Source organism: Polypterus senegalus, chromosome 13 (genome assembly GCF_016835505.1).
Source record: "Polypterus senegalus isolate Bchr_013 chromosome 13, ASM1683550v1, whole genome shotgun sequence".
In the NCBI taxonomy this organism is placed as follows: Eukaryota; Metazoa; Chordata; class Cladistia; order Polypteriformes; family Polypteridae; genus Polypterus; species Polypterus senegalus.
Window position 1 is genome coordinate 160,183,222 of NC_053166.1, and position 22,473 is coordinate 160,205,694.

A 22,473-nucleotide genomic window follows, 5' to 3' on the forward strand; every position below is an offset into this window, starting at 1 on the left:
AAGCAAGACCCTCAAATCAAATCATGGATTGAAACCCTGCTTTTCTCAACCACAGTTATGCACTAGATAAGATACTACACATTGTAAAAGGAAAAAGTGATCTTTATCTAAAACGGTGAACATCTGAGGAGTCTGGGCTGGTATACTCATCCAGCTATCAGAAGGAATGGCCGCTTGCCACCAGAAACCCAAACTAACCAGGATTATGCTGTTTGTTGCACGTAATGTCTGTGTTACACATGAAGTTAATAAACCTAGGAAAACAAGGTCAAGTTAGTTAAGCGCTAACGTGGCTTATGTCTCTGTAGTGCTGGAAGAAATACGGGTACCAAAGTGAACCATGTTAAAAATGGCTGAATAAGTTCAGAACGAATGGCCCCTGCTGTAGACGGCTATGATGTACAAAAAAGTTAATTTATTATAAGCTCTTCGATATGTATTACCAAGGAGGGCATGGTGGCACGTGCTTGTTGCTGCCCCTCTCTGTGTCCATTTTTTTCTTTCTTTCACAGCTGTTGGTTTTGATATCTAATTCAATTAAAATTGTAAAATTGCTGCATTCCCACCAGCACCGCCAACTCGTGTTTCCAGTGGAGTGGTGCTACTTTAATGTCCGATTTCACCTGTGGATTCTGTCAGCATTGTAGTAGGTGTGCTAATTCCTAGGACTGCTTTTTGTGCATCTCATGTTGTATTTCTTTTTTTTTTTTTTATTTATTTATTTATTTATTAATTTTATTACAATCAATACATAGCAATCAAGTTTTACAAAAAAAAAAAGAATTATGCTAAGAACAGATCGATCCCCACCCTTGAGAGAGAGAGCAAGCCAAACGGTGTAAAATTTAAGGCTTTTAAAAATACCTAAATCAACAAATTCTCTGTGCTTTATAAAATCATTTCAAAATATTACTGATTAGATCCTGCCATGTTTTGAAAAAGTCTGCACAGATCCTCTAACTGAGTATTTGATTTTTCCAATTTTAAATAATATAACACATCAGTTTCCCACTGACTTAAAGAGGAGAGTTTGGGTTCTTCCAGTTTATCAGAATAAGTCTGCGTGCCAACAGTGTAGTGAATGCAATCACAGTTTGTTTGTCTTTCTCCACTTTAAGACCCTCTGGAAGAACCCCAAACACAGCTGTTAATGGGTTAGGAGGGATTGTGAGTCCAAGACTGTCTGAGAGGTAATTAAAAATTTTTGTCCAGAATAATGTTAATTTGGAGCAGGCCCAGAACATGTGACCTAGTGAGGCTGGGGCTTGGTTGCAACGGTCGCAGGTTGGATCATGCCCTGGAAACATTTTGGAGAGTTTTAGTCGAGACAGATGTGCTCGATATATAATTTTGAGTTGTATAATTGTATGCTTTGCATATGGAGCTTGAGTGAATTCTCTGCATTGCTACTTTCCACTCCTTTTCTGATATATTAATTGAGAGGTCATTTTCCCAGTGTCCTCTTGGATCTTTGAAAGGAAGGGATTGTAAAAGGATTTTATATATTGTAGAGATGGAGTCTAACTCCTTGAAATTGAGCAATAATTTTTCCAGCGTGGATGAGGGTGCAAGATGAGGAAAATCTGGAAGGTTCTGTTTAACAAAGTTCCTGATTTGAAGATAGTGAAAGAAATTTGTAGCTGGAATGTTAAATTTGGAACATAATTGTTCATAGGATGCAAAGGCGTTGTCTATATAAAGATCTCTAAGCAAGTTAATTCCAAATTTTTCCAGATATTAAAACTGCATATGTTTGTGAGGGTTGAAAGAGGTGGTTCTTTTGCAGGGGTGCCACAGAAAGAAGCTTCTCCGTCTTAAAATGCTTTCTACATTGGTTCCAGATTCTAAGTGAGTGGAGCACAATTGGGTTATTAGTGTATTGCCGATAACGTGTGTTTATTGGAGCACAAAGCAAGGAATACAAAGAAGTACTGCAGGATTTTACTTCTATTGCGGTCCATGCCTGTGTATGTTCTTCTATTTGTGTCCAGGTTCTTATCGACTGTATATTTGCCCAGTAATAAAACTGGAAGTTAGGTAGAGCCATGCCGCCTTCTGCCTTTTGTCTTTGTAGGGTCGCTCTTTTGATGCGTGGATGTTTAGAATTCCAAATAAATGAGGTTATTGTTGAATCTAATTGCTTAAAGAACGATTTATTAATGTATATTGGTATGTTTTGAAATAAAAAGGAGCTTAGGAAGAATATTCATCTTAACAGTGTTAATTCTTCCAGCTAGTGTGAGATGAAGGGTTGACCATCTATGCAAGTCTTGTTTAATTTTTTCCATACAGACGACGAAATTTTTTGATAAAGAGCTTTATGTTTACTTGTGATGTTTACCCCGAGGTATTTAAACTGTTCTGCAATGATAAAAGGAAGGGTGTCTAATCTAATATTATATGCTTGAATTCACGGAAAGAGTACACTTTTATTCAGATTAATTCTGAGACCAGAGAGCTTTTGAAATTCTGTGAGTGCTGCTAAGACTGCAGGCACAGAATTTTCTGGGTCCGATATATACAGTACCATGTCATCTGCATATAATGAGATTTTCTGTTCCAGTCCTTCTCTGCTAATCCCCTTTATCTGATCAGTATTTCGACAATGTATTGCCAGTGGTTCAATGGCAATTGCAAACAGCAGTGGTGACAAAGGGCATCCTTGTCTTGTGCCACGTTCTAGTTTAAAGTAGTCTGAGCAAATGTTATTGATGCAAACTGAAGCTTCTGGGTTAGTATACAGTAATTTAATCCATGCACAAATGTTGGGCCAAACCCAAACTTCTCCAAAATAGTAAAAGGTATTTCCATTCAATCATGTCGAATGCTTTTTCTGCATCCAATGATAATAATATTTCTGGGGTGTTTGATTTAGTTGGTGAGTATATTACATTAAACAGGCGTCGAAGATTTGAAGATAAGTGTCGGCCCCTAATAAATCCAGTTTGGTCTTGTGATATTATTGAGGGGAGCACTTTCTCCATCCTTCTAGCTATGATTTTAGAGAGTATTTTAACGTCGTTATTCAGAAGTGAAATTGGTCTGTATGATGCACATTGTAATAAGTCCTTATTTTGTTTTGGAAAGACAGTGATTAGTGCTTGGCGAAAGGTTTGTGGAAGAGATTGGTTATCTCTGGCTTCTGTAAATGTTGCTAATAGGAGGGGAGCTAGCTGAGCGGAGAATTTCTTGTAAAACTCTGCAGGGTAGCCATCAGGGCCTGCTGCTTTTCCACCTTGGAGTGACTTTATAGCATCCAGTAATTCTGATAATGACAGAGGTTTATCGAGCTCCTCCACACTAATAGCGTCAATTTGTGGTATCTGTAATTTATCCAGAAATGCATTAGATTGTATATTGTCTTCTTTAAACTCAGTAGTATATAGGGATTTATAGTAGTCTCTAAAAGTGCACATTATATTTTTGTGTTCGATGATTTTATCTCCATTCGTGTTAGTAATTACCGAGATTGCGTTGCGCACTTCTTGCTTGTGAATTTGTTGCGCTAAAAGCTTATTAGCTTTCTCTCCATGTTCATAATAATGATGTCTGGATTTGTAAATTAGTTGTTCGGTTTCTTTAGTTGTCAAGAGGTTTAATTCTGAATGTAGAGCCTGCCTCCTCTTATGTAGAGTCTCGCTTGGTAGTCTGGCATGTTCTTCATCTATTTTAGTAATTTCGCTTTTTATCTCTGCTACTTTCTTCGCTTCGGATTTATGTTGTATTTCTTGATATAACTGACTGGCATTATCATTCTTTTTCTGTGAATCTTATATTATTATCCCAGACATTTACATGATCAGAAAGTTCAGTAGTATAAGATTGTGTATCCTTTAGTATCTAGCTGTGCTGCTACCCCACTACATAAGCAAGTCCAACAGCCTGCTCTGCCTTACTCACATGGGGCTGTGTCCTTTCATCGGACTTGCTATTTCCTGAATTGCATGTCTACGTTGTTGAAATATGCTCAAGATTAGCTTTATTATGTCCAGAGGAAATGTTTACTCTGGAATACTCATAAATGTTTTGGCATACTGCAGTAGTGTTTGTTCTTAATTACGGCACCCAGCTAAGAATTTTGATCACGGGAGTGTCAATTTGATAACCTGCACTATATTGAAATAACCCTCGGATATGGATCTGTGAGCAAGAAACTTTCTACCACTGATACAGCTTTGCTTAACACATGGTTCATAAAAAAGGGTGACACACTAGCACTGCATGAATTCACTATGGACCGCAATCTTAGTATGTTATGCTTAACTGAAAATTCTGTGACTCCATCTGGGTCTGTTTACTTGGCAGCAGCTCCCAGTGTTCTGGCTGGAGTTGTCAGATCTAATCTAAACATCAAAAACACACCCTTTGGCTGTCTGCTGTCCATGAGTGTTTGGCTCTAAACTGATAACAAAATCCCAGTACTAGCCTACTCATCATTCTGTATTGTCCTCCACAGTATAACAGGTCTTTTGTAAGCGATTTGATCTGACTGATCTATAAACTCATCTACCTCCTCTTTCCTAGGCTTGTGGGTAATTTCATATCTACGCTGATACTCTGACACAACTATGTTATTCACTTATGGTTCTCTTCTACCATTCTGTGCTTTCGTTTTTTTTTTTTATTCTTGCTTGTTTTTTCTTATTCTAATTCACAACTTTATATATTAATCTATTATTTGATGTGTAATGTATGGTATCAGTATGTATCCAGTTTTACTAATTTGATCTTTTTTTCTATGCTATTAAAGAGGCTTCTTTCCATAATAATGTATATTTCTTGTGTTGTTTTCTCCTCTATAATTTGTAAATTCTTTCAGCAAAGAAGGCTTCCATTTCCACCACAGACCAATATCAGGACCATACAAATCATATTGAGTGAATAGTTATTTCTTCATAGTGTCCTGCAAAATGGGTATGTGTGCGGCTAAATGTAATGTGATGTAAAATTCCACAAAATATAAAGTTGACATTGTCACATCGGATGTATATTTTCACATACAATCACCATCTTTAAAACAAAGCAGAAGAATCCTATCACAAAAATGGCATTGATAACTTCAGCAATTCAAGCTTTTTAATCAGACTCCTTTTCAATGAGGTTACATTGCCTCAGAAGTTCCTGTCTGTTTTCAGGCTGTTACAATTTTTGCGTTTTTGGCTTCCACCCCCTGTCTGACCTGCAAAGAATTCACATTCCTTTAACATATCACTTCCCGAGAAGCCACGTTTCTTCATACAGCAATTGCTGTCCTCCCACTAATTAACACCAAAGTGACGTGCCAGTCACAATAAAAAAAAAAGGAAGACAACCACGTCAGTTCTTTTTTTTAGCATGTCTGACCTCAGTTATAATTGGTATGTCTGTTAAGGTCCGGGACTCTGGACAGTCTTTTCGGAATGGACAGATGACTTGATCCTTCTAATGTACCTTTACAATTGAGAGGGCTGTATTGGGGAATATGTTTCTAATTTCAGACTGAGCGGCCAGAGGTTTATTAAATTACGGCCGAAGACAAATTTACTTGAAGTAATGCCAGGTTCTCCTACCTCATACATGGCAAGTTGGATCTTTGCCCTCAGTGGTACCAGAGTGCACACAACAGCCAAAAGCCAGTAAGTAAACAGGAAGACAGAAGACCGGCAGCCTCGTATTCGTTCATACTGCATCAGCAAAACTGACAGCACCTGTTGGAAAAAATTATGGGGAAAAAAGTGAAATTTTAGAGTTGCTGCAACAGAAGCACAAAGCTTGTTAGGGGTTTCTCAACACAGGGTATTGCCAAGGATCAAAAATCACATGGTGAGATAAGTTATTGTGACTGAAACTCAGACATTTGAGGTGAATTTTAGATCTCTTTCACTAAGGTGTCAATTAGCCCATTTAAAATTATAAATGTAATCGTTCAGATTTGACAATGTATTTTGAGCCTACTGATGTTATTCACACGTTGAACTCGGAATTGAAAGCAAATTGTGACCAAACTTTTACCTGGCAAGGGTAGGTCACACCGAGAAACAGACCAAAGAGGTAGAATGGGGTGGACAGACCTGAGCCAAATCTGGTAGTTGTGTGCTCTAAATGGTGCTAAATAATACAAAAGATGGTCTCTCTGAGTAATTTGGGAGAGCTGGAGAACAGTAAATTGATTAAGTGTAATGGGTATATGAAACTGAGACTCCCCAGCACAGACCATGGAGGAAAGGTGGGAAGTTAACCAGCCAAAACAGCAGAGGCTAAATACTAAGAGATTTAAAAACAATATTTAGACAGATGGGATTAAATAATCCAGACATCAGACAAAGTTATTGATGCCCTGGACTGTCAGATGGACCTTAGTAGCTTTGCTCTCTCAGTAGCAACATTTGATGATATAAGCATGTCAAATGGAAAAATACAAATAATCCAGGATCTCATCAGACTCAGTTCATTACACATCAAGGGCTTCTTTATGTTTAAGAATCTACTTGGTGATTCGTTTGATTGAAATTTTCTCTTAAGCATCAAAATATATTTACATAAGAGTCTGCCTGGACCACACGTAGGAGGACTGTCTCTGTGTAGCTCTCCATGGCCCGGTGTGTCTGTCTGTGGTGTGTGACTGCCTAACTTCCCTGGGAAAAGTGACTATTTCAGAAAACGGTGGTGAGCTTACTGGCTGTTGGCCACGAGCCACAGACCTTTTTGTGTGTTATAAATCTGCCCAGCCTGAGACCACAAAAATTCCTCAAAGTGTCTTACAGGGCGCACAACACACTTACAGTGCAGAGAGTTTCATGATATGACTGGATGGAAAAGGGAAATAATACCCACTTGACAATGTCCAATTCTGTTTACAATTTTTGAAGATTCATAGCCACAAGGCTTTTGGGAGACTTCCAAGCAGAATCCAACATGAACTTTAATGAAAGAGGCATTGGAAATGTTCATGTCTTGCTTGTTTTTACACTATTAGCACAATTTTCTAAATAAATACTTATGCAGCAAAGGGTGGGGCAAGAACTGCTGATTCTTTTTGCCTAATTATTTGGGTGCATTTACAAAACACATACCCATCAATCAGTGCCTTTACATGTGCTTTAATAACCCAGTTATTCACAGAAACCTGCTCACTAAAATGCCATGTAAACCCTTATTGTGGTTAGAGAAACTGGATTATTATTCTCTGACAAATCTGGTTAACAAAAGTAGATTTCTCTGCGAGTAACCTGATTATTTGGCCATGTAAACCCTTAACCAGGTTACTCTGCACATGTCTGTTGCACTCTGTTCCCCTGCTTAGCTTTACACATGCAGTTAGAAGCCACAGGCTAAAGATGGTGGAAGAATCCAGTAGATACATCTTCTGAGGAAAATGCCCAGATGATCATATTATTCTTTTTCTGTGCTGATATACTGTAATCTGTCTCAATATTTCAGAAACTGGTAAGTTTATGTTGATGAGCTGTGCGTACAGTGATAAGCTCAGCATCACATCCCGAGGGCAGTAGGGTAACACATAAGAAGTAATGTACATTAAGTAGTCTGGTAATGTTTTAAATTAATGAGTAACTAATACTTATTTTATCCAAGTAAAAATGATTCTAGGTGTTACGGATGCACCACTCCATTGCTGTGCCAAGACGAAAAGAGTGCAATCCAGTAACAGAAGCATATGAACAAAGTGTCAGTTTGACTAAACATATTTATAAAACCCAAGAAAACCATCAAAGGCTTCATGTTTGTCTTCAGATTCACGGCTGCCAATGATGACAATAAACTCTGTTTTGTGCAGTTTAATGGTGTTGTAGCATTTTGCCAAAGGAGAACATCAGAAGATCACTCATGCATGTAAACACAGATTTTTAAGAAACCAGGTTTCTGCCTTAACTGGGTTACTCACCTTATCCCATTTATTTGTGTACATGTAAATGCACCTTATGCATGCCCAAGTTCAGAATACACTCATCAATCCTTTTTCCATCATGCGATCATACTGCATTAAGTCAGATTACATTTGTCCACATGAGCCTGCTTTCATGTTTTGCAGACTTAGGTGGCTGGTGAAGTGGCCCTGCTACCTCACAGACCGGAGACCATGGATACATTCTCAGGTGGCATACTTACAGTGTTAAGTGTGCATATATTATGTTATAAAGAAAGCTAATCTTAAAGAGTAATTACTTGTCATGCCTGGTACTTTTGCCACAACTCCATCAGTAGGTCATGCTTACAGTTGCTAAACATTATGGTGTGACATTTTGAAGTCAGCTTTGCTATGTGACAACACATTTACAAAACAGCTTCCTCTTGCTAGCTTACTGCTCAAGTCAGTATTCTCCTGGAAATCTCCAGAGTGCTAATTCTCTTAAGTCTTTAATGAGTTTTAACCTTATATTTTTTCTAACTTATAATTTTGCTTTGTCTGTTTGTTACCCCGGTTTCCTCCCACAGTCCAAAGACTTACAGGTTAGGTGCATTGGCGATTCTAAATTGTCCCTAGTGTGTGCTTGGTGTGTGTTTGTGTGCGTGCCCTGCGGTGGGCTGGCGCCCTGCCCAGGGTTTGTTTCCTGCCTTGTGCCCTGTGTTGGCTGGGATTGGCTCCAGCAGACCCCCCGTGTCCCTGTAGTTAGGATATAGCGGGTTGGATAATGGATGGATGTTTGTTACAGTAGCTGTTCGCTGACTTTCATTTTTCAAACCATAAGAAAATCATTAGAACATAAACAACCTGAAAGACATTAAAGAAGGAAAGAAAGAGGACTCATGAGAAAGCAATTGAATGCTTAAAGTTGCAGTTGTAGGGTTGATGCTGATGAGGGCAAACAAGTTGAGGTGATGCAGAAGCAATTGTTGTTGCCTTTTAATACCAAAGAAAAGGTGAGATGACACACCAAGGTTAAAGTATGAAGAATGAACCATGACAAGGTCCCAAAAGGAGATATACAGTTTCTGCCAGTCACACGTTTAAAAGGCTATGTATATTTTATTAACTGTAAGAAATGTCTGTTTGCTGCATTGCTTTCCAAAAGCGGTCACTTATATGTTTTTTTCACAAAATTAAGCAATAATTCTATGAGCTGAAATGTCACATTTTTACTTGATGTGATCTGATCTGAAATAATGACTAACAAGTGTACTCAGGACATCCTATAGTTAAATAATGTGAGTCCAGCTCAAATTCAAGGTGTAACTGGTGTTTTCCACATTTTCTGTATTTCAGAGAAGACCTGTTCTCATGGAATAGCTAAAGCAATTTGAGTTTAATTTGTTGTGGTGAGAGACAAACCATTAATACTTCATCCTGATGGTCTGTTGGTTGTAACTGATTGTTAAAGACATCAATATCGTCATTCCGCTTATGCTTATGTTGGTGTTACAAAGTTATTTTCATTGTTTCTTCCTGTTTCTTACTTTAGATGTTTCATGGAAATGTCTTTCCTATGGTTCATATATATTTCCAAAAATTTACAGAGCCTTCTTTCAACAGCTCATTGACATGTTCAATTATAGTTATACCAATTAATTTTATGTGTACTTCCTAAACAAAAATGACACCACATAATATGTTTAAACTCACCTAATCCAATTCAGGGATGTAAGAGTCTGAAATCCGTCCCAGCAACACAAAGTGCAAGACTGGAACAAACCCAGATCAAAGCTTTGTCCACTGCTGGGTTCACACACACACATACATGTTCAGAGAGGCAATTTAGAATCACTACCTAACCAAACATGTACGTCATTGGGAATGTGGGAAGAAAACTAGCGCATCCAGAGAAAAACACGTGCAGACATGGACACAGCATGCAAACTATGCCCCACAATGATGGCACCCAGGCACAGGTTTTGAATACAGGATGCTGTAGTCGTAAGTCAGCATGTCACCCGCCTACAAAATTAGCACAAATAAAATAACGTTCTACCCCTGAGTTTATTCTATGCCAATCAAAGACTAGCCAATGGAAAAGGTAAAGGTGTGCACAATGATGCCCCAAGAATAAGAGATTAAAAAAAGAAAAGCATTTTACCACAGTCAGGCTGCGAATCATCGGACTAACGAGGAAGACCAAGTGCTGCTGGATTTCAGCGCTTCTCTCTAGTAAAATGTAAAAGAACTCGACAAAACCAAATGAGGCGAGAAGGAATCCAAGAACCTAAAAAAAAAGAAAAGTTTATTCATAAATTAATGAAGGTGCGCAAAACAGAATGCCAATTATTTATCTTACTTTCTGCAATTCTGTTTTTAGACAACATAACCTAAAATAATTCAACCAAGTTCAAGGTCAGGATGGCGGGAGAGCCGACTGCTGCAGCTGTAGATCATCTTTTTTACAAACTATTAAAAAAAATAAAAAAATGTATAGTGTGACACACTTAGTGAACGATCGTTAACTCTTATTCAGTGATATCTACACAAGTAGTGTTAGATCGGCCTGTAGTCTCACTTCTCAGTTTATTATCATCAAATCCAAATAAGTGGACCTCCCATTATGAAATCACTCTATATGATTATAAGAATAGTTGACCTAGAATCTTCCATGGCCTGAAATTCTATCACAGGAATACATTCTATGCAGCCATAACTTCCCATGAGGTAGTCAGCCAATGTTATCTCATACATTGTTCCAGGATCTCCCATAAATATCTGATGGTTGTTATCTGCTGATTGTCAAGGATCTACAGTGGTATATGAAGAACTTTATTGTCAGGCTTTTTACACCACCAGGAAAGCAAGTGTGCTCTGTGTCACCTTGGAAGAGGCCTTTTTACTACAGGAAGTTTTATTGAGTTCAGATCTGGTGACAAATAAGCAAACTGGCTGTCTCTAATGCACCGTGTGGTTCAGCGAACCAAACTGTGGTGTCCTACTCTTGATTCATATCTGAGTCATTTCAGATAGCTTAATTGTTTGCCTTGGCACCTCAAACTAATGTATGGACATCAATCACTCAAAGCTAAAATCCGCACCTCTGACCAACATTACCCTTTGCTGGTGACAACCTGGCCTTTAAATCATGTCAAGTCATTTTCTAACATGTTTAATCCAGAACAGGATAGCAGGATTGCAGGGGAGCTGGAGCCTATCCCACATAGCATGGGCCACAAGGCAGGATGAAATTCTGGACAGTTCATCACAGGGTGACCACACATCCACCAGCCCGTTTAGCATCACCAGTTCACCTAACTCGCATGTCTTTGGATATTGGGATGTAACTGGAGTACTGGAACACATGCAGACTCCACATAGGGAGGACCCAGGATACAAACCCTTATCTCCTTACTGCGAGACAGCAGTGCCACCACTGTGCCATCCTAAATCCCATTACCTTAAAGCTCCCCCAAATTCTAAGCTGAACTGTCTTTACTTTCACTGAAGCACCCTTGTGATTTGTATGAAAAATCAGCTCTGTGAATATCATTGAGGCCTTGTGTTCTCGTTGTGTTAGTTGTAAGCACAGGCCACAAGGCCATAGGAGAATTTCCATTCATGTCCCTCTGTATCCTTAGATGGAGTGTCTTTACGACTTCCTGAAATCAGGAGGCATATCTTTGTGAAAGTGCATGCTTTTCATCTTGAGTTTCAATTACTATTTGGAAATACAAACATTTTTTTCATTATAGGAGCATGTCTCTGTGCTCACATTAGATATAAATGTCTGACAAGTTATTATTCTGCAGGCAACACGCGGAGTCATTCTGACACATTTTGCTTAAAGCAGGCGCTGCATTTGGTTACAGCATTTCTCTGATGATTTTTTTGACTTCTTTCCTTTACGCTAAATCTACAATTTCATACTCAGTCTGCCGGAATCCTTAGCTGTGGTGGGATTTATTTTGGTGCACATTTTATAATTAAGCAATACAAACCACTGGTGTGTGTGCTGCAGTGGCATACCACCAAGCCTTTGGTGAGCTGCAAGTCGCGTGGCAAATTTCAATTTACAGTGTTCTAGACGTACAAAACAAAGGCACAAGTAATCTTAGTTTCTATGAAGCTTGTGTATGGAGAGCCCCCCTTCTAACGCATCTTACATGTGCTAAGATCTAGCACAATTGTTTCTGCTACAGTGTGAGCATAGCAGCTTAATCGACCCTTTCAGTGTCAAACAGCAAGTAAAAGTGGATACTGAAGTGACATACTTGTAAACTACGGTTCAAATCCCTTAGACACTATGCCATGCTACCGATACATCTGTTATATTCTTTTGTTTATCTTATTTGATACAACATCAGGCAAAAAAATAAAAAACAACACTATGTTGTACAGCATCTTTCTATAGTCAACACCATTCCAAAGTGCTATAAAAAGGCTGAGCTATTGCACAATTATTTACATGTCTGCTATTAAAGTAGAGCAGAGACAGGTAATGTGACTCTTTGATTTTCACACTGAGATGTGGAGGTACACGTTGATTCAGACAACTTGTGGCATTTGGGACAGTGCCTTCTTCAATAGGTCACAGTCTTTTTACCTTCATTTGCCTCTTCTGATATCATTTTATAAAGTGCATTTCTATATATATATATATATATATATATATATATATGTGGCAGTCGGCTGGGGGCTTATGCCCAGCCAGGACGCCTGGAAGGACCGTGAGAAGGATAATACCTCCCCTGGGCCAGGAAAGGGCAGCCGCCCTGGTCGGTATGGGGGCAACAGGAACCGAAAATGGAAGCTCAACACTATTGGGGCCCGTGGCCCCTACAAGGGGGCATCTGAAGGACTGAAGAGTCCTGGATATCAGCACTTCCGCCAAACCTGGAAGTGCTGCCGGAAGGAATACCAGGGACACCCGGAGTCCTTCCGGGTGCTGAAGTGCCGCAGGAAGATCGTCAGAGGGCACCTGGAGCACATCCGGGTGGATATAAAAGAGGCCGTCCTTTCTCCAGTCGAGAACCGGAATCGGGAGGAAGAAGGCAAAGCTCGGAGGAGAGGAGCAGAGGCGGTGAAGGAAGGACCATTGAGAGCCCCAGACTTAAAAAAGGTGTTTGGTGCAGGGACACTGTGTTGTGTGCGGTACAATTTGTAAATAAACCTGTGTGTTTCGGGACGTCCTGTGTCTGTCTGTGTTGTGTCCAGGATGGTTTACCACAATATATACATACACACATACATATATATATATAGACATATGTATATATATATTTTTTATAGCTTTCTCATGGGCAATGCAGTGAGTTGTAGAGAAGTACTGAATCAATAGGTGACATACTGCCAGCAGTCAGCTTTTTATGTTTTACCTTGGGATTTGAGGCCAAAGCATTTATAGTCTTCACCCAGAACCTTAATACTTCAGTAAGATTCATCATTAATCTAATCATTTACCTACTCTTACATTGCATTTTATCCTTGTTCATATTACCATGCATGCACGTCAGAGGATCTCCTCATGGGCATGATTGACGTATGTGATAACCCGCCAGGGTGAGAGTGGGCACTGTTGTTAACATTCTCTTCTTCTTCTCTCCACGCAGCTCAGAGAAGTCACCCAGTGAATGCACTTAGCCCTGCCCCTTTCAGTTCATCCACTATACAAGCCCGGCTGCCCGAAAGGAGGTGTCTTTTGCAATCAGAGCGACTCGCCAGATGGAGCTCCAGTAAACTACAGTGAGTCACAGAGTTGTAAATTCTGTGGCTAAGAGGCGAATACTTTTGTCATTATTTGCCCAAGGGCTACTTGTACAAATGCCAAGAGGTGCACTTTTTGTTGGAGTGTGCTCAAACAAATTAGACAACCCAGTTGGTGTCTCAACTTTTATTCTTTCTGTGCCCTGTCATTCCTGCACTTGGCCACAATACCTTAATGTGCTCACTGTGAGAGGAAATATTCAAAAGTCTGCATGATTGACTACTGAAAATGGATTGGGTTGGATTTATGCCTGAAGCACTCTTGGTCATGACAAGGACAAGATTTTCTTTTATCATATTAACTAGTGGTTTAAGTAGGTAAAAAGAAATGGCAGGTCTCAAGGCAGGCCCGCACCTGGGGGAGGGACAACCATGACACTTGTCAGGGGCCCGAGCTAGATAGGGGCCCGTCCTTTTTCGAGTTTTAAAATATACGCACATATTTGAAACACGAAAGGGGCCCGAACTCTGTCAGCTGCCTGGGGCCCAGAATTTCCTAGGTGCAGGCCTGCTCAAGATATTTCTGCTTTGTCAATAACCGCAGAGAGAAGGACACTTGTTATGCATGCTTGCTGACAGGAGACCCACAGTAGATATATAAGCTGACTGCAAACACTTCTGCTATACGTGTAAAAGAACACCCAGCATTCTGAAAAGCAAAACTGAGTATCGGCCCACTTTAAGCCCTGCTATTAACCATAAACACAAAGAGCGCAGTCTTTGGAAAGAATTTACTAGTAACATAAATACAAAGTGGAATGGTGAGAATGAGGGTTTTTTTGCAAAATGATACACAGGTTAACATAAACTTTATGACTTTAACCACTGCTTACAAAAAAAAAAAAAAAATCAGTGATATTAGGTTTGCTTACCAGCTTGGTGAAGCCAAGGCAGGTCATGCGAATGTAACCTCGGCCATTGCAGTAAAGGTATAAGAAGTAGAAAGGTGCACATCCCCAGAGGTAGATGCAGGGGGCCCACACCAGCACGGTGTTCTGGAAACACAAGGTCAGGTCTGGATTGGGAGTGTACCACGTGCGGTTCCAGTCCTAAAAAATAAAAAAACAGACCATAAAAAGCTAATTATTATTCTACAACCAAACAAATCCTGATGGACTAAGCTACAGATTTATACATCAGCAACTAAAATACTGGGAGACAAAATTCCGCAATTGTTCTTAATTTACTTTATATTTATCAAACCATTTTCAATGTGTGCAAACATCTGAAGACAGAACTTCTGTGTTCCTATCCATAGTTGGACATGGAGGTCCTCAGGTTTTGGTGCAGGGGCCAAGTATATCAACCACATCAATAATCAGTTGCTTTATTGATGTAAAACAGTGGTTGAATAATAATAATCTGTATTCAAATTGAGAAACAAATGTATGCATTATCAAATATAAAAGTATATTGTGTGCGTTTTTCACTTGTAATGAGTGTATAGTGCATCAGGCTCATACATGGAGGAGTGTTTAATAGAAATAAATTCAAATGAATTGAATTCACTCACACAAAATAAGTCATATGGTAAATATAAAAGTGTCATGTGACACACATAGATTGGCAGAGGCACTCTAAATGGGAATTAAAACAAAATCCAAATGTTTCAGTGTCTCTGTGTGACATGCAGAATAAGTAACAGTCTATGGTGTATCTGCTGCAAGAAGAGCTGGGCTGTGTGATCATGGAGATTACACTGAAGGCTGCAGCACATTTTGGCACTTCACTGAGCACTGATAATAAAACAAAATCTCCTTTTGCAGAGGGTGACTCAGCTCCCAATCCTTTGCCTCTTAGGCAAGTTAAAATTATAGGGACTGCCATTGAATTTATAAACTTGATGTCTGTTTTATTTTTTTTCTGATGCCTAAACACAATAATTAAAAGAACCATTCCTTTTAATCAATAGTACAGTATCTAAAGGTCTAGTCTCTAATTAGGCAGCATTTATGTTGGCAAACAAGCTGTAGTTCTTAATTATCATCATGGCAGAAAGTACCAAAACACCTCCACCAGAATGCTCCCTCAAGAAATATCTATCCATCCACTATCCTTTCCTCCAGTTTGTTCATTTGTTTACTCTGTTACTAGGCCATGGGCACCTAGAGTCTTTGCTTACAACATCAGGCACAGGGAATGTCGCAACACTAGAAAGGATGTGCATCAATGGGCACATGTGTGCACACATCCAAATCAGCTTGCAGGTCTTGGAACACAGAGGAACTAGAGAAATCGCAGAGCAGATCTTTAATGTGGGTCAGGACATCCTTCACAACTTCACTACAGCTCTGTGATCGCCAGTGTAGTGTGCTCGGCTGGTAATCTCACTTCAAGAGAGGTTCACCAAATCAACAAGCTAATTAAAAGGGCAGACTCAGTTATGGTATGCACTCTGGAGGAGAGAATGAAGACAAAACTGAGGGCCATTATGAACAATGCTGCACATCCTCTCAATGATGCAGTAAGTCCGAGGAATTTCAGCTTGCAAATTATTCAGTAGAAGTGTGAAGAGAAACATGACTGGGGCTCCTTCATACCAACAGCAATATGCTTGTATAGCACCTCACAGGGACTGGGACTTCCAAGTCGGAAGTTTTCTTTTTTTTTTGTCATTTTGGTGTGTATTCAGACCACAGTGGGTGTATTTATTTATTTATCTACCTATTTATGTATTTAAATAGCTTCGGTAAAAAGCCAAATATTCCCCTGGAAACAAATTATCTATCTATCTATCAGCACAGTTTAGAAATGCCAATTAACCTAATGGGTACATCTTTTGGGTACATGGAGAAAATCTACACAGATGAAGGAAAACATGCAAACTTGGCACAGACAGTGACCAGGCTGTGAGGATGAGGATTCATATTCAGGTTTTATGAATTTTAGAGAACATCACAGAACACCACAAACGTGGTGAAAAAAGGATTTTGATATCAAAATATGAGAGACGGATGAATATAGACAGTAACCCCAGTCCATTTATGTTATGATCTTATTGCCTGGGTTTGTGCAGACAGCATCAGGTGGAAGGTAGGAATGACCCCTGGATGGGAATGTCTGTCTGCCAGGCACCAGCAACACTTGCGCACTCTCATGAGTCACCAGTCAAGACTTTTACGGAGCTGGAGTCTCTCCCCACAGTAATAAACACTGGACAGGCACCAACCCTTGAAAGTGACGACAGGTCACCCCCACAAGACACATTCATACCAGGCTAGTTACCTTAGTTTGAACGTATTTGGCATTTGAAAGGAAACCAGAACACCTGGACAAAGTACACTGGGAAAACATGTAAACTCCACACAGATAGTGATGGGAACCTGTGAACAACGGAGTAGCAAAATTAACCCCTAAGCTACAGTGCTGTCCAGCCTGATGACAAAATGTATCGAAATAAAAATAAAGATTTGCTTGCAAACCAACAGAGATCCTTCCGTCCTTGTGCCCATCCATTTTTTCATGTAAAATCAGCCCCCTGATTGAGGTAACCTGCTGTTTACTGGTAGTATGACTCATTTGTTTGTCACCTCTAGAAATATCAACTAAACACTCATCTTCCATACTCATAATTAATATAGTGGCCTATGTTTATGTCATGAGACAACCTTGCAGGAGGGACAGGGCTGACCCTAGGATGTCCTTCTCATCCTTAGGCTCCTCTACACTCATGAGCTTGTCTGTTATTTAGAACCTCTACGCTCCTTACCCTTGTGTTAGGTTTGGCTCACCTGCTGCCCTTGGATTTCTCACCTTTCTGCTACTCTTCCATGGCATCTCTTTTAAACAGAAGAATTCTGTTTCCGCTCACTGACCACCTTTACATGGGTTAATGCCCTCTGGGGTCACAATGGTGTTAGGCTGGGCTCAGAAGGCCCCTCTCTCTCATGCTGTCTCATGCCATCTTGGTGCCCCATCTGGCAGAAGCAGCACATCACATAATCTAAAACTTGCTTTCCTTTGTGTGACGTGAGCGCCATGTGGCGAGTGCTGCCAAAAGCACTCAGTTCCTGCAGGCTATATGCAAAGTGGAGATTTGTTTTGGCAACACAGCCTTAATTCAGATTTGCAGGCAGTGTTTACATGATGCTCGCACACAATGCCCTTCACATTGGTGGCTAAGGGTTTGAATTCAGCCCAGACCAGAACCGCTAAGTAAACACTAGACTCTAGCCGAAAATGTGTGGGCTTAGCCCAGTGCCCTGGGTGACCGAGTACAGGGAAACCGCCTTCTCTGGTAGAGGGGTGCGAGTGAGGATAAATGGCAGGGTCACAGAGTTTGGAGGGCTGCTTTATGATCAGTGGTTTGACATTATAATGTCATGCTTTGCTATCGATGCAGGGCATTTCTTTCTCCCGAAACTCCCAATAAAATGACAGTCTCCCTACTGCTTTGAGTCACTTTTAGCTTGCCGTCTGATCTGTAACTCACAGAGGTTTAGCACCAAGTTCAAAGTTTACTCATTGAAATGGCTGTGTTTCAGCTGGCTCCTTTTAGACGTTGAAAGGATGTGGCAACAAAAAGTGCAAAGTAATCATTGAGTGCAGACTCTTTGTGCCATGCAGTGGAGTGTCAATATAAAATATGGGAAGAATCTGCTGATGGCTAACCAGAAAAGCTGATTACTTTTTAGGATTCAAAGCAAAAATAAATAAATAAATGTATAAATCCGGTCAGATGAAGAAAAACAAATGAAAAGATGTTTGCTTTTCCACTGAAGGTCAGGTTGTGAAATGTCTCCTGAATGGGGGGCTGATACAGCGCCTTTATTAGGACTGGTGCTGGACGGCACCTTTATGCCCCGGCCAATTGCTTGTGGTCTGCTCTGACATCATTAGATGTTTCTCTGCTTATCTCAGTGGATTATTGGTTGTTGCAGTTAATGTTAAGTACAAAGTTCTTGGAAAATGAGTGGTTCAACCAGCGAAATATTAACAAAATATTGTGCCTGCACATTTTACTTTAATGTACAGTAGATGTGAGCAGTTCAGCATTTTTTTTACACACTCTAAGATTTTCATTCAATAAGTACAGTATTTTCGTAATTGGTCATTTGGGCCTTTAGTATTTTCAGCATCTGAGTATATTATAATAATAGGCTGGCTTGGGAATGTTTTGTGAAAGACAAAGCTGCAGGAAACAGTGAAGAACTTTAGAGATGAAACCTTCAATTATTTTGATTCTGCCATTCAGCTATGATTACCTGAAATGACACTGATTGTGGTTCCCAGCTTAAAGTGCATAAAAAGCATAAACAAAGACATCATAGGAATTATAAATATAGACACAAAGAGTCCACACAACTATCTATCCACCCTTCCAAAGATCATCTGTCTATTTATCTGTCCTTTCAATTTTCCATCTAATATTAGTCCATCGATTTTTAGTCATCAAAATAATCCAACAGACATCTATCAATTAAACAGCAAATCATATACTTGATAACATGGGAATCAGTGCCATGAGCAGATGTTACTCATGTTGAATTTGAATATTCTCCCTAAGTGTGTACGGGTTGTCTTCCCACATCCTCAAACACATGCAGGTTAAGTTAATCGGCAATTCAAAACTGGCCCCTTGTGAGTGCGAGTGTTGGTGTGTGCGCGCAAATGAACCTTGCCCAGGCTGTTTCCTGCCTTGCACCAAGTGCTGCCAGCATAGGCACTAGATGAAACAGGTTTGAAAAAGTTAGACTGGATGACACCTAGTGGAGACTAAGGGGAAATGAAATCAGAGATACCACAAAACATTTCTACTCAAAGAGTCGAAGTAAACTAGAATGATCTTTAAAGTCATGGAGCTGAACTGGAGACCCTGGTAATTATAAAAGTAATACATGAGATGACTCAAAGGATAATAGAGTGTCAAGAAACGCTGCTGGGGCTCCTTTATACAAACAACAATATGCCTGTATAATGCCTCACTGTGAGTGTGGCTGCCAAGTCAGAAGTTTTCTTTTCTTTCTTTTTAAAATTTTCTTCCTTTTTAGTCATTCTAGCGTGTGTATACATGTTTATATATGTATCTATTTATGTATTTAATTATTGTACTGCAGAGCTTCTGTAAAAAGCCAAATTTGCTCCTGGGAATCAATCAATCTATCTATCTATCATATAGTGCTTTTCACATCTATATATCTATCATATAGTGCTTTTCACATCTATATATCTATCTATTATATAGTGCCTTTCACATCTATCTATCTGTCTGTCTATCTATCTATTATATAGTGCCCTTCACATCAATCTATCTATCATATAGTGCCTTTCACATATATCTATCTATCTGGATGGACACAATGATCATCGTTTGTTATTTTTGTCAATCCATTCAAGTATTTATCGCTCTAGCCACTCTACCAACATTCACTCATTTTCTACATCACTCATTTTTCCAAAAACATTTTTAGTGACAAATAACACATTTGCATTGTCTACTCAGGACCTTAATTCCTGCCTAATAAACTCAGGTCCACTGAGGGTTTTCTTTGTACTTATTTACAAGCTGATTCGTGTGTTTTATTAAACTCATTTCATTGAAATACTTCTTTCTTTGTATCTCAGTCCAGACTAATGAGTCTAAATGAGTTTTCACCACCAGTACGCCAATATGGTGACATGTAACGAGCCCAAGCAAAGAACCCACCATTCTATTCTCCATCAGGAAGCTCCAAAGAGCACTCAGTACAATTGAACCAGCAGTTATAACATCTACAGCTGTCTGATGTTTTATGCCCACAGGTAATTCTACATTCACAGGCTCCAAGTGTGACTAGCGAAGAAGTCCTATTACACTCAGGAACAAGATTCTGACTAAGGGATTGGTTATAATGAGAACCTGCTGCCTCTGCAGTCCTTCACAAACTGAACTGAATAGCCCTGTTCTATATTAACCAAGCAAGGCACTAGGTTTAAAAAAGTTTACAGTTTATATAAAATGCTAATACGAGCATTACATTTTCTTATTATACAAACAACATTTTAATTTTGCAGTATTCAAAATAACTGACCAGAAATTGGAGGGTCCAGACAGTGCATTGCTATATGAATACTTTGCTAATATCCATCTGATAATCTGGAAGTCAGCATTGCTGCACAGTTACTCATTAACACAAAAATGCTTACATATTTAGAAACTTGATCCCCTCCGTCCAAAGAGAACAGACACTACTGATTTATTTTGTCTTGGGCTATCTGTTTATTACCTGATTTTATTTATGTTCCCCTAAATTATCATTCATTTTGTGGCTGAATAATGAATATGTGACAGATACTATAGAACCTCCTACTTATTTTAGAAAAAAAATAAGCCCACATACCCATAAGGGGTCTAGCCCACTGAGACTGCAGAAGGAGTCCATGGCTGTGCTGTGCTGTGCTGTGCTGTGAGTCTTCAGGCAGGCAGGCAGGCAGGCAGGCAGTGCAGTGCCGGTGCTATAGCTCCAGGGTGTCTGATCACTCTGAGCTCGCCTCCTTTACCCTGTCCTGTTTATGAACATTGACGGTTCAGTCCTGCCAATCAGTACTCTCACCCCACAGGGTAGGTGGAAAGATTTCCTCTCTCTCTCTTTTTTTCACCCACTTGCGATGGGTTTGGCTCTGAACATCACATCACGTCACAGCCTCTCCTTGCTGCCCCCCCTTCCCATATAAAATCCTGTGTTGTATAAACAGTTCAGTGTGACTGTAACATCCCACTCTGCTAGATGCAAGAAAAGCCCTATGTAACATAGCAAGTAAAATTCAAAACATTAATGTACTAAATAAAGGGGCTTTTAAAAAGAGACTGTATCCAATGAAAAAGGTAAATAGCACAAAATCCATATATTTAAAATAGAACATATATTCCTGCACATGCCAATACAGTTTTGTTTTCAAAACCAGATGTCCTGAAGCATAATTTTATAAAAATGGATACACTGTTCTATCTCCAAACTATATATATAGCACTTAGTCAGTGTGAGAGACTTAGAAGGACATTTTGCATTTTATGTATTTGTATAGTACACTATAGTACATTGAGAATTTCCCCTTGGGATTAATAAAATATCTATCTATCTATCTATCTATCTATCTATCTATCTAAGCTATTCTGTTTTTAATCCAAACCCTGATTCAAATCTTTATTATGATAGACTCACAACACCAGACTTCATAATTACATAATACATTCAGTTCATTACACTCCTTTGATTAGCTAATTGCCAGTTTGTCCTAACATTTCATCCATGTAACCTTTAAAAATTATTAAGGTTTCCGTTTCATCTTTATGACTCTGTGTATAGAAGTGCTTAATGACATCTGTCTTAAAAACGCAGCTCCCAAGTAACTAATCAGCTGCCCTGCTGGGCCTGACTATGGAGATCTTGTTTCCATGTCTGTCCAGTGTTGGTGCCTCATCCACTTATCCATTAAAGAACCATACCTTTCCCTTTTCATCTCTACATTAATTACAAGGCTATATATTAATATTGCCATCTATATATATTGTCACACATATACGCATGCAAGGCAGCTAAAAGGCTCAAAAGCAAGTAATTCCATGCCGGACCAGGGGTGGCAGAGTGTACTGATGCTTTCTCTTTTTTCCCTGCTAACCAATCAAGGGAAATTGTGCTGGGGCCTGATGACATCACTTCCTGGTGGTTCCTCACCAGATGATGTCATCTCCGCTGTCTGGCTTTAAAAGTGCCATCCATATTCCTTCTGTTACCTCAGTTCAGTTTTGGACTCTTGTCTGTAAAGACATATTGCTCAGTTTTGCCTTTTTTCTACCAAACTTTCAAGTATACAGGGTGGCTGCCCCAAACCCTTTTGTTGTGTCAAGGCGTATCATTTCACAACATATATTACCAAAC

The 22,473-nt window shown here is 39.5% G+C and overlaps 1 protein-coding gene across 2 annotated transcripts in view; it reads right to left on the reverse strand.

The window, feature by feature from the left end:
* The window catches only part of LOC120542114 (multidrug resistance-associated protein 1-like), a 66,198-nt gene extending 45,052 nt beyond the window's left edge, over nucleotides 1-21,146 (reverse strand). Inside the window, exons 1-4 of one of the 2 annotated variants that reach the window (XM_039774278.1) lie at nucleotides 20,935-21,146; nucleotides 14,488-14,664; nucleotides 10,011-10,136; nucleotides 5,550-5,687 (exon numbers count right to left, since the gene is read on the reverse strand). In XM_039774278.1, coding sequence (XP_039630212.1) covers nucleotides 5,550-5,687; nucleotides 10,011-10,136; nucleotides 14,488-14,664; nucleotides 20,935-20,976 — 483 coding nt within the window. In that variant the 5' untranslated portion in view covers nucleotides 20,977-21,146. The remainder of the gene's footprint in view (nucleotides 1-5,549; nucleotides 5,688-10,010; nucleotides 10,137-14,487; nucleotides 14,665-20,934) is intronic. The other variant, XM_039774277.1, reaches the window with a different exon arrangement.
* Between the last annotated feature and the right edge of the window lie 1,327 nt (nucleotides 21,147-22,473).